This window comes from Bos taurus, chromosome 21, assembly GCF_002263795.3.
Source record: "Bos taurus isolate L1 Dominette 01449 registration number 42190680 breed Hereford chromosome 21, ARS-UCD2.0, whole genome shotgun sequence".
Classification (NCBI taxonomy): domain Eukaryota; kingdom Metazoa; phylum Chordata; class Mammalia; order Artiodactyla; family Bovidae; genus Bos; species Bos taurus.
The window spans coordinates 65,265,805-65,278,279 of record NC_037348.1 but is presented as its reverse complement, the minus strand read 5'-3'; the positions used below and the strand labels follow the sequence as shown (position 1 = coordinate 65,278,279).

General features: G+C 54.3%; 1 protein-coding gene across 4 annotated transcripts in view; it reads right to left on the bottom strand.

The window, feature by feature from the left end:
* Positions 1 to 10,879, bottom strand: part of WDR25 (WD repeat domain 25) — a 149,451-nt gene extending 138,572 nt beyond the window's left edge. The window contains exons 1-2 of one of the 4 annotated variants that reach the window (XM_059879078.1): positions 10,742 to 10,879; positions 4,293 to 5,140 (exon numbers count right to left, since the gene is read on the bottom strand). In XM_059879078.1, coding sequence (XP_059735061.1) covers positions 4,293 to 5,099 — 807 coding nt within the window. In that variant the 5' untranslated portion in view covers positions 5,100 to 5,140; positions 10,742 to 10,879. 4 annotated transcript variants of the gene reach the window in all.
* Between the last annotated feature and the right edge of the window lie 1,596 nt (positions 10,880 to 12,475).

The following is a 12,475-nucleotide window of genomic DNA, read 5'->3' as shown; positions in this document are numbered from 1 at the left end:
ACACACACCCCTGGGGGCCCAGCACGACCAAGGTCTCAGCCAGGAGGACCCCCAGCCCCCAGTTGCTCCCCACCCACCTTCCATCATGGCTCCTCCAGCCCTGCCACATCGTCTTCACACCGAACAGTCGCTTAACGTCAACTTGCCATGTGACTCCGTCACTGAAAACTGCCAGATGTCATAAAGCAGAGAGGACCCTGGACCCTTGGCCTCTAACACTTATCAACGCCCTGATTTTCAAGATACCACAGTAAGAAGGTCAGGAGACATGGACCCCCGTGGCCACGACAGCAGCCACACTCTGCCCCTGGGGACACCTCTATTGACAGCCTGCCGTAAGAGATGGACGGCGCAGTGGACGGGGCTCCTGGCTGCCAGCAAGTGGCCCGAGACTATGTCATTGCCTGCAGCACACACCACCCTCCCCGGGACGGGACTGACAGGCAGCCTGGCAGCCAGGGAGGGGGTCTCAGAGAACTGCCCCCAGCAGGTGGGTTTTCCAGGAACACAGTCCCTGCGCCTGAGCAGCCTCCCAAGGTGGACCAACTGCGCCCCCGTGTGGTCATGCAGTGTCACTGCCGGCTGGCGGCTCCCAGCTCCCCTCCATCCGGCCTCTCCCACACCCCGCACAGGGCGCCCTCATCTACCCCACTGACACCCACTACGCGACAGAACCACGGCCCAAGTCAACGGCTTCACTCAGACGCCCTCCATTCCAAAACTTGTGGGATGGCCTTAGGAAATCTAAACTTCCTGGGCAAAAGAGACCAGGGCAGAGGCCACGGAGCACGCCACCGAGGCCAAGTGCAGACCAGTCCCCGCAGGGCTCCAGGCCAGGAGACGTGACCCCGAGGGCAAGAGGGAGGCAGACACCCACCAGGACGCACCTACCTCCACCACAGCCCTCCACCCAGCTCTGCCTGCCTTCTGAGACCCCCAGGAAGCCTGCCCACTCGAGCCTGCGCTGCCCATGTCTGCTAGTCTGGTCCCTCCCTTCAGGGTCCCAGAAGGGGGCTGCCCACGCCCTTCAGGCGGCCCACCTGGACCCATGCCACCCTCCACAAAACACAGCACTACGTGCCCAGCATTAAACTGGGAGCTTTAGACAGAAGCCTCAGTCATAGGCCTCAGGAACTTGTCAAGAGGAAAAAGGCTCAGAAAGGTCAAGTGCGTTGCCTGAGATCATGAAGCTGTTTGTATGGAGCCAGTACCAGGCCCAGTTCAGTTCAGTTCAGTCACTCAGTTGTGTCTGATGCTTTGCGACCCCATGGATGGCAGCACACCAGGCCTCCCTGTCAATCACCAACTCCCAGAGCTTACTCGAACTCATGTCCATTGAGCCGGTGATGCCATCCAACCATCTCATCCTCTGTCGTCCCCTTCTCCCGCCTTCAATCTTTCCCAGCATCAGGGTTTTTTCAAATGAATCAGTCCTCCACCAAGCCCAGATCATTCTAAGTAACTCCAGGGGCCAGCCCACCAGGGACACTGACCACCAAGAACCCTCCGGGGGGGCTCCTGACCAAAGCGACAGGCCCCCACAGCCCCCTAGAGCTGCAGGCCCTCCGGAGGGAGGCCAGAGAAGCCCCTGGCCTTGCGGTGGGGGGTGTCCAGTGCACACCAGGAACGCCAGGACCTCTTGAGTCGAGCACAGGGCCCCAACCTCTCGGAGAAAGCACCAGAGATGTGTGTGCCAACCCCAGGGCTCCAGACTGCAGACAGGACCCGACACTGTCCCCACAGAACTCCATCAGCCTCGCAGACGTGAAAACGGACACGTCGTTTTGGGACTCAAACACGCCACCTAAAGTGACACTCCCGATGGAGCTCCTAGCCAAGACTTCACTGCACTTGGACTTCCTGTCTCAGCTTATGAAAATGCCTCCTATGCGAAAAGCTCAAAACAAACCTTGCAGATACAATGTTCTGGGTAGGAGGGCTCCAGAGCCGTGAGGACAATTTTGGGGGTGGGGAGCCGATGTCTAGTGAGCACCTGTGGGGCTCCTGCCCTGTGCCGGGGGCTTTGGAAGGGAGTTCTCACGTGGTCTCATGGCTCAGGTACTGAGCACAATCAGGCCCCCACAGATGAGACTCTGGAACTTGAACTGGGTGGCCGGGCCGCTGACCAGCTCCTCCGCAACCGTGACCCACAACTCCAAAGCCACCTTCTCCCCAGGTGGCTTTTGTTCGGATCGCGTGTATTTGGCACCTACTATGTACTAAGACATTACTTTGCCGACAAAGGTCCGCCCAGTCACAGCTATGGTTTTTCCTGTAGTCATGTATGGATGTGAGAGTTAGACTGTGAAGAAAGCTGAGCGCCAAAGAATTGATGCTTTTGAACTGTGTGGTTGGAGAAGACTCTTGAGAGTCCCTTGGACTGCAAGGAGATCAAACCAGTCAATCCTAAAGGAGATCAGTCCTGAATATTCGTTGGAAGGACTGATGCTGAAGCTGAAACTCCAATCCTTTGGCCACCTGATGCAAAGAACTGACTCATTGGAAAAGGCCCTGATGCTGGGAAAGACTGAGGGTAGGAGGAGAAAGGGACAACAGAGGATGAGATGGTTGGACGGCATCACTGACTCGATGGACATGGGTTTGAGCAAGCTCCAGGAGTTGGTGATGGACAAGGAAGCCTGGCGTGCTGCAGTCCATGGGGTCGCAAGAGTCAGACATGACTGAGCGACTGAACTGAACCGAACTGATGTAGTGCGCTTGGGCTTCGCTTCCCAGGTGGCCCTAGTGGTGAAGAACCCGCCTGCCAACGCAGGAGATAGAGATGTGGGCTCAGTCCCTGGGCTGGGAAGACCCCTTGGAGAAGCAACTGGCCACCCACTCCAGTATTCTTGCCTGGGGAATCCCATGGACAGAGGAGCCTGGTGGGCTACAGTCCACGGGGTGGCAAAGAGACAGACACGACTTAAGTGACTGGGCACGCACACACACGTGCTGTGCTTTGCAGGAGCTGGAGAGAGGAGGTGAGGGGTGTGCAGGCCCATTACACAGACCTCACCTTTGAAAGCGCCAATTAAAAGGAAAGGTCTCCGAGGCTCCCCTGGGGGTGGGGACAGACAGACGACAGTCCGGGGAACGGGGGCAGCTCCTGGAGGGTGGAACACAGCTGCCACACTACCCACCTGGGCGCCGCAACCGTAAGTCTGCCTTGCTTCAGGAGCTTCCTGTGTGTAGGTCTGTAACTTTACTTCCTCATGCATCTTGGGCCGAGCTGGGCCTTCGCTGCTGTGCGTGGGCTTTCTCTAGTTGTGGGCTTCTCACTGCAGAGGCTTCTCTCATGGCAGAGCGCAGGCTCGGTAACTGTAGCGCACGGGCTTAGTTGCCAGCTGGCATCTGGGATCCTCCCAGACCAGGGATTGAACCCCCCTCTCCTGCATTGGCTGGCGGGTTCTTTACCACTGCGCCACCAGGGGAGCCCAGGAGCTTTTTTTTTTTTTTTAATGGAGCTTTTAAAATAAATAAATAACAACCCAAAAAGTTTCTGTATAAACCAGAACTCCCCAGCAGGGCACCCAAGGCCCTCCCTGGTGTGACGCTGCCTTCTTTCCCAGGGCCTCCCCCAACCCCCTGCAGGCCCCTCACAGCCTCCCCTGTTTAGAGCCAAGAACGTCTTCTGCCCGACCCACCTGAAGGCCCACCCGAAAGCCCACCCGCTCCCTCCCGGAAGCATTCGCCAAGCCCTCCCTGCTGGCGGCTGCCCCTCCTCCAGGCACCTGCAGCAGTGGGACCCCCTGGGGCTCCGAGCTCACAGCCCCACCCAGGCTTGTGAGCACCTCTCCGCTTCTCCGCAGCCCCTACCTCCATGTACCGGCCCGGAAGCCAGGGTCGAGTCCAGGGACCTTCCCACCCCCCCGCACCCAGCACAGCACCGGGAACAGAGCTACCGCCACTCCGCACTCAGCGGGGGTCACCGAGGATGGCCCAGAGTCCCCGGGATCTGGGTCTGCTTTCCTCCCTTCTCACTCCGCCATCTCCCTCTCCCAGGGCGGGAGAGGGTCTAGGCGTCCTTGGTGGCCCCCATGAGGATGACCCACGTGGGGTCTGAACTAGTTACCGCCGGTGGCCTGGGCAAGGCAGCCTTGGAGGGGCTGCAGGGGGTAGAACAGACCAGCCATCCAAGCGGGCAACCGAGAGCCCTCTCCCGAGGGCAACAAAGAGAATCCCAGGAATTCCTAGAAAGAAACATCCGGCCTGCAACCGGGCCGACCTCACCATTGGGAAAACAAAACGTCCCAGCGGCTCATTCCCAAGAGCTGCTTCACTCAAGGCCTCACCTTGAAGGTTTTATCCATCGACGTCGACAGAAGCATGTGGCTCCTGGCAGACACCGGACACCACTGGACGCTGTTGACGGGGCCCCGGTGGCCCCGCAGGTGGAAGAGCACCGTCTTGGGAATCTTGGTTTCCTTATACTGACTGTCCAGATATGGCTGGATAAACTCAGACACTTCGGGGGCCACACAGAGCGGGGCCGGAACACGGCCGGCAAGGGGACCCCGGGCCTCCGTGTCCTTACCGCTGTCTGTTTCTGTGCTGAGCGCCTGCAGCGGCCTTAGTCTCTTCGGGATATAAGGTACAACACAGTCCTCACGCCGCTTCCTCTGCAGGGAGCTGCTGCCTTTCCCTGGGCCTTCAGACCCCGTTCGGGCATCGAGAGACGGCTTGGGGGAGCCGGAAGGTTCCCAGCAGACTCTCACCTGCTTCGAGCGGGCCGCTGCCAGGGGCACGTGGCCTGCAGGGGCCTGGCTGGTCCACAGGGAGGGGCGAGCCGGCGGGCTGGCGGGGAGGGTGGCCTCGGGCTCTGGCCTGGGCCATCGTAGTCTCTGGCTGGGGCAGGACCCCGGGTCCTGGCTCCAGAGCCGAGCCAGTGGGAGACGACACGTGGTGGGGTCATCATGAGAGCCGCACACCAGGGACGGCGCCCACCCGCCTGTCGCATCCAGGACCCTGGATCCAAAATCCTGCTCCGGAGGTCTGAGCATAGCCGAAGTGTCTTCCATCTGGCCAACAGGATGGAAACTGCCCGCAGGCTCGGTCTCAGCCTCTGAGTCCGAATCCTCGTAGGCCACCAACGAAGCCATTAAAGACACAGTTTCACGCTGTCCTTCAAGGGCAAACTTCCCTAAGGCCAAACAAAGTCAAGTGTCAGAGGATATGTGTGGCAGAACGCTTCCTACCACACGCAGTTAAAAGCAAATGTGCCACCGAACAAATCCAAGACTGAAATACCCATGAAAGTGATGCTGCTGCTGCTAAGTCGCTTCAGTCATGTCCGACTCTGTGCGACCCCATAGACGGCAGCCCACCAGGCTCCCCCGTCCCTGGGATTCTCCAGGCAACACTGGAGTGGGTTGCCATTTCGTTCCCCGATGCAGGAAAGTGAAAAGTGAAAGTGAAGTCGCTCAGTCGTGTCCAACTCTTCGCGATCCCATGGACTGCAGCCTACCAGGCTTCTCCGTCCATGGGATTTTCCAGGCAAGAGTACTGGAGTGGGGTGCCATTGCCTTCTCAACGGCAAGAGGGAGGGACACAGGTATACCCACGGCTGACTCGTGCTGCTGTTTGGCAGAAACCAACACAACGCTGCAGAGCAATTACCCTTCAATTAAAAATAAATAAATTCAATTTTTTTTTTTTTAATGAAGCCTTGGGACGTCCCTGGTGGTCCAGTGGTTAAGAATCTGCCTTCCAATGCAGGGGACATGGGTTCAGTCCCTGGTTGGGGAACTAAGATTCCAAATGCCACGGGGCTACTAAGGCCACTTGCTGAAAACGGAGGGACCCGCCCCCCAGAGAAGCCTGCGCTCTGCAACAAGGGCCCGGGCGCCGCGGCCAAGGCCCAGCGCAGCCAAAAAAAGAGACCTCGTCCACGCGCCAAGTATGATCAGTTAGAAGACACAAGGCTTTAAATGAAGACTATGGAATGTCTGGGAATACATCTAACAACAACAATAACAAAAATAGCAAGACCTACACACAGAAAACTAATTTACTTAAAGACACGAAGGGGGACTTGACTCAATGGACACAGGGTGCCTGAGCGGGAAGACTCAGGGTTTTAAGGGGGCCTTTTCAAAGGTCCATTCCAGGAGGATCCACAAATGTAAACAGACGGTTTTTACTGCAACAACCCCACGTTAGAACTCTATCCTACACAAACATTAGCACGTGTGTGCAGAGACAGGTACACAGAGGGCCTGCAGCGTGGCTTATAAGCAACAAACGAGAAGAGCAAGCGCTCGTCAACGTGAATGAAGTTAACTCTGAACACGCTGGAACAGAAAGACGACCAGGACCCACCACATGGCAAGACCATGCCCTCCTCACCTGTGTCCGCCCCCCGCGCTCCAGGCCTTCCTTCTATTCTCTCCGCCTAGAATGCTCTTCCCCTGACATCCCATCTCAACTACAAGCCAGTGTAGACAGACAGACCTCCAGCACAGGGCCGAGGTACTCGAGGCATCAGTTCAGTCAATCAGTTCAGTCACTCAGTCGTGTCCGACTCTTTGGGAGCCCATGAATCGCAGCACGCCAGACCTCCCTGTCCATTACCAACTCTCAGAGTTCACTCAAATTCACGTCCATCGAGTCGGTGATGCCATCCAGCCATCTCATCCTCTGTCGTCCCCTTCTCCTCCTGCCCCCAATCCTTCCCAGCATCAGAGTCTTTTCCAATGAGTCAACTCTTTGAATGACGTGGCCAAAGTATTGGAGTTTCAGCTTCAGCATCAGTCCATCCAATGAACACCCAGGGCTGATCTCCTTTAGGATGGACTGGTTGGATCTCCTTGCAGTCCAAGGGACTCTCAAGAGTCTTCTCCAACACCACAGTTCAAAAGCATCAATTCTTCGGCGCTCAGCTTTCTTCACAGTCCAACTCTCACATCCATACATGACCACTGGAAAAACCATAGCCTTGACTAGATGGACCTTTGTTGGCAAAGTAATGTCTCTGCTTTTCAATATGCTATCTACGGTGGTCATAACTTTTCTTCCAAGGAGTAAATGTCTTTTAATTTCATGGCTGCAGTCACCATCTGCAGTGATTTTGGAGCCCAAAAAAACAAAGTCTGACACTGTTTCCACTGTTTCCCCATCTATTTCCCATGAAGTGATGGGACCAGATGCCATGATCTTTGTTTTCTGAATGTTGAGCTTTAAGCCAACTTTTTCACTCTCCACTTTCACTTTCATTAAGAGGCTTTTTAGTTGCTCTTCACTTTCTGCCATAAGGGTGGTGTCATCTGCATATCTGAGGTTATTGATATTTCTCCCAGCAATCTTGATTCCAGCTTGTGCTTCTTCCAGCCCAGCATTTCTCATGATGTACTCTGCATATAAGTTAAATAAGCAGGGTGACAATGGACAGCCTTGACGTATTCCTTTTCCTATTTGGAACCAGTCTGTTGTTCCATGTCCAGTTCTAAGTGTTGCTTCCTGACCTGCATATAGGTTTCTCAAGAGGCAGATCAGGTGGTCTGGTATTCCCATCTCTTTCAGAATTTTCCACAGTTTATTGTGATCCACACAGTCAAAGGCTTTGGCATAGTCAATAAAGCAGAAATAGATGCTTTTCTGGAACTCTCTTGCCTTTTCAATGATCCAGCGGATGTTGGCATCGGCCCCCCCATTCCCAGGGTGCAATCCAAATCCTCCTGTTTCACTCCAAACACACAGACTCACACAACAATCTACTTCCCCTTTCCTAAAAACTCTTCTTGTAATTCTGAACCATCACACACGATCAATTGAAGCCAAGGAATTTCTACAAAGAAGCACCTCCTGGAATTCAACGCGGGGCAGTTAACACCAAGCAGAGTCGAGGAAAACAAGGGTGCTGCGCACGTCCAGGACAGCAGAGGGCGCGGTGGAGCAGCGTCCACAGCTCCCGCAGCAGGTGACTTCCGAGAAAGCCCGAGTGTCCTACCTTAACAGACCATCCTGAGCTCCTCTTCCCACATGCGGGGTCAGGTGAGACCAGAAGATTCCCTGGGGGGCCTCGGTTACACCATTCCAGACAGCCTATCTATCACTCACGTTCTTCCCTGGACGGTGGGTTTCATGTCCCCTGGAATCAACCATTCCCACCTTTCCCGTAACGGGTACCGTTTGCCTGAAGGGCTCCACTGCCAAACAAGTTACATCATCATCCAAAAACTGTTCTGTGGTCTGCCTCCTCCAATGATCCAACTTCATCTGCAGCCCAATCCAGGCAGGTAACACCTACACACAGAGCCACTGTCTAAATAAAACTTCAAACCTGAGCCAGCCCATCTCGAATGGAGCTAATATAATACAAGGGACTCAACGTTCAGAAAACGAAGATCATGGCATCTGTCCCATCACTGCATGGGAAATAGATGGGGAAACAGTGGAAACAGCATCAGACTTTATTTTTCTGGGCTCCAAAATCACTGCAGATGGCGACCGCAGCCATGAAATTAAAAGACACTTACTCCTTGGAAGAAAAGTTATGACCAACGTAGATAGCATATTGAAAAGCAGAGACATTACTTTGCCAACAAAGGTCCATCTAGTCAAGGCTATGGTTTTTCCAGTGGTCATGTATGGATGTGAGAGTTGGACTGTGAAGAAAGCTGAGTGCCAAAGAATTGATGCTTTTGAACTGTGGTGTTGGAGAAGACTCTTGAGAGTCCCTTGGACTGCAAGGAGATCCAACCAGTCCATTCTGAAGGAGATCAGCCCTGGGATTTCTTTGGAAGGAATGATGCTAAAGCTGAAACTCCAGTACTTTGGCCACGTCATTCGAAGAGTTGACTCATTGGAAAAGACTCTGATGCTGGGAAGGATTGGGGGCAGGAGGAGAAGGGGACGACAGAGGATGAGATGGCTGGATGGCATCACCGACGCGATGGACGTGAGTCTGAGTGAACTCTGGGAGTTGGTGATGGACAGGGAGGTCTGGCGTGCTGCGATTCATGGGGTCGCAAAGAGTCAGACACGACTGAGCGACTGAACTGAACTGAATTATAAACTAATGGAACAGTTGCACTGTGAAGGCTTTGGCATTACCTTAATGACTCAGTTCAGTCCTAAAACCTAATCAGACATCTCATCTGTCTCAATTCCTATGCACAGCCCAACTCACCACAGTATCCCATGCCATCCCGCCAAAGGGAACCCAGCAGGTTCCCACTGCAAAGGCACCTGTTCTCAGCCTTTAGGATGGACTCCTACCCACCCAGCTGTCCAGTCAACGGAGAGGCAGGTGGCCAGAACTAAAGATGAGGTCTGTGGGAACAGATGAGAGAGTAGAGACCATGAGGCCCACCTCCTATGAGGCCCACTTCCTACTAGGCGAGGCAGCAAGGACTGAATGAATGCAGGCACGTGGATGTTGCTGCTGCATCACTTTAGTCGTGTCCGACTCTGTGCGACCCCACAGACGGCAGCCCACCAGGCTCCTCTGTCCCTGGGATTCTCCAGGCAAGAACACTGGAGTGGGTTGCCATTTCCTTCTCCATTGCATGAAAGTGAAAAGTGAAAGTGAAGTCGCTCAGTTGTGTCCGACTCCTAGCGACCCCAGGGACTGCAGCCTACCAGGCTCCTCCATCCATGGGGTTTTCTAGGCAAAAGTACTGGAGTGGGGTGCCATTGCCTTCTCCGCACGTGGATGTTAGGGCTTCCTATCTGCTTACATTTCATTCCGTCCTTCAACAAATACCAACAGCACCAGGCGTTACTAGCCCAGCCCCAGCTCACCACGCCCAGATGCCAGTGCAGACAGATAGACCGAACCAAGTGAAACAGAGCACGTCCGGAGGTGAGAAATCCTAAGGAGAAAGGCAGGATAGAAAAGAAAAGGAGGCATGATGGTTGGCTTGGGATTGCAGTTTCACTGCAATTAGGAGGCCAGGGCAGGCCTCAGGCATAAAACGATCATCTTAAGGCAAGGAAGCAGAGGTGATAAACACCAAAGATGGAACCAACAAAACTGATCAAAATGGGGTGGGAGAGAAGAAGGCAAGGATGAGTCAAGGAAAAGAGGCAAAAACGGAGAACAAAATAAACTCTAGAGAAAACTGTTTGCTGGCTTTTTTGTGTCTAAGGCAAAGTAGGGGGAAAGGAAGTTTTTTTGTTTTGGTTTGGTTTTTTTATGGAAATGAAGGAGCCACTAAACCAATTAGAACATCCAGAAGAAAAAGTCAGGTGTTTGGAAAATTAAGGCTACAAAAGCGGGGGATAGTGCCATGGACAGTCATCAACATGTCAGTTCCATCAAAACATAGGACTTTCTGTGTTTTGTTCACTGTTTAAATCACCAGCATCTAGAAATATTTGTGAAATACAACCCGGTGGGAAGGGGGGACACAGAGAACGTAAAAGGAATAGGATATTGTCATTCAACAAATATTTCCTGATTACCTACTCTTTGCCAAGTCTTATGTTAGGTCTTATGGACTGAGATGAAACACAAAACTCAGATCCTGCGCCGGAGGCTAAGACTGATGAAGGCCACTAACAAGATAAGACCAGGGAATGGGTTTTGAAGAATGAATAGGAGTTAGCCGGGCTATCCAGAGCGAGAGGAGAGGGATCCTGAGGATCGTCAGGAGGGAGCAGTGAGGACCGTCCAGGGCACTGAGCGCTCGGAAGGAACCGGAGACACAGAGAGACATACACGCGAAGGGGCGGGCAGCATTCGGGCCGCAGTCAGATCGCAGTCCCCTCCCGCACCCAGCCCGCCGCTCACCACACGCACCGGAAGCTCTCGGTCCTCTGGAGGGTCGTCCGGCCTGCGCCCTGAAACCCAGTAGCGTTCCGTCGGTGCTGGAACCGCCAGCCAATCAGCGGCGGCCTCCGTCCGGCACCCCCCCCGCCCCGCGCGAACAGCCAATGAGGGCGCAGCCTAACCGGAAGTTGTTCCAGCCGGAAGGCGTTTCCACGGACGCCTAGGAGGCCACCCGTGGCTGAGCCGGCAACGCTGACGGGCCCGGCTGGGCCGGTAAGTGAGGGGATGAAAGAAGCGGGGGAAGGCAGGGGGGGAGGCCGGGGCGGAGCCCAATGATCTGGCTCTCTCGGAGCCGCTTGCACGCCAAGCCCTGATGTATTCTCAGAGCCCGGCTCTCTGCTCTCCGGCTTCTGGCCCCTCGCCCCCTTTTGCCTCAACGCCGCCGACCCTGCCCTGTCATGCACTCGCGCCGGCACCGGACCTTCATCGTCTCCCTCCTGTTTCGTTTCCCTAAAGGATGAGGTCCCCACTTTTAGCAAGTGTCGGCCGTGTGACAGGGGCTTCGCCTCCTCGGTGACGTTGTGTGTTTAGTCACTTCAGTCGTGTCCGACCCTTTGCGACCCCCACGGACTGTAGCCCACCAGGCTCCTTTGTCCATGAGATTCTCCAGGCAAGGATACTGAAGTGGGTTGCCCTGCCCTCCTCCAACGGTGAAGTTAGGAGGCTGCTTTTTTGCCCATTTCACAAGTGAAGAAACGGAGGGTGAAGCAGAGGGGTGATGTGATTTGCCCGAGGTCTTGTAACAAGGAAACGCCCAAACTGGGATTGAAAATCCAGGTCTCATCCCAGAACTCAACGGTCTTTCCAGTGCACTGCGTCGCCTCTGTGAGCAGCGGCGGCAGCGAGGAATTTGCCATCTGCTTTTCCACCCCGGCTTCTCCTGCTGCCACTGCATAAGAGACACAGTTCTTCACACTGATGCCAAGAACGGGGAACAGAAACAGGGCGAGGAGGTTATGGGAAGGCCAGCCTGGGCTGTAGGGTGGCTGATGCAATGACCAGGTAACACCTTGGTTCTCAAGAGAGTTCCCCCGCCCTCCAAGAGGTTGGTCATGAGATTAAAGTATTTCTGAGAAAGTGGATCGTTTATAAGAAACTCCTACATGCAAGTGTTAGAGGGTGGGGCCAAAAGGAAGCCAAAAAGGGAGAGAGAGAAAAGAGTCTTTTTTGAAAAGGAAACTGAAAGAAAGAGGGCAAGACTATTTAAGAGCTGGAGCTGCACTGGGCAGTCTCAGCTCCTCAGCTCCCGGGCGTGACCAGTGGCCACCTCTGCAGTGACTCCTGCCACCGGGTACGTATTGCCATCTTTTGGTAGGCTTAGAGTTTATTGAATATTGTTGCCAGCTTTTTCTCAGAGTGTTGGAAACCCTGGCTTCGGGGATGGGGAGTAGTCTTAGGACCACAGAGCTGTGCGTTTCATTTCGTCTATTGACCCAAAGCCCTGGTGACTCACAACTTCTGTAAGGAATAGAGATCCTGGATGAGCCACTGCCTATTTGGAGTCATAGCTTGACTTTCAGCCCTTTGATGTTGGCTGTCCTGTTTCTCACTGATGAGGTCTCTTTAAGTCCACATCCATCAACAGTATCTCGCCTTGAACTCCTAAGTAGCTTATGCCTTGCTTAATGTAGATTAATGTCCTCTTTGCCTTTTAAGATAATGTCCATCTTATCATTTGGAGGGGAAAGTAAGCTTTCCTCTTAG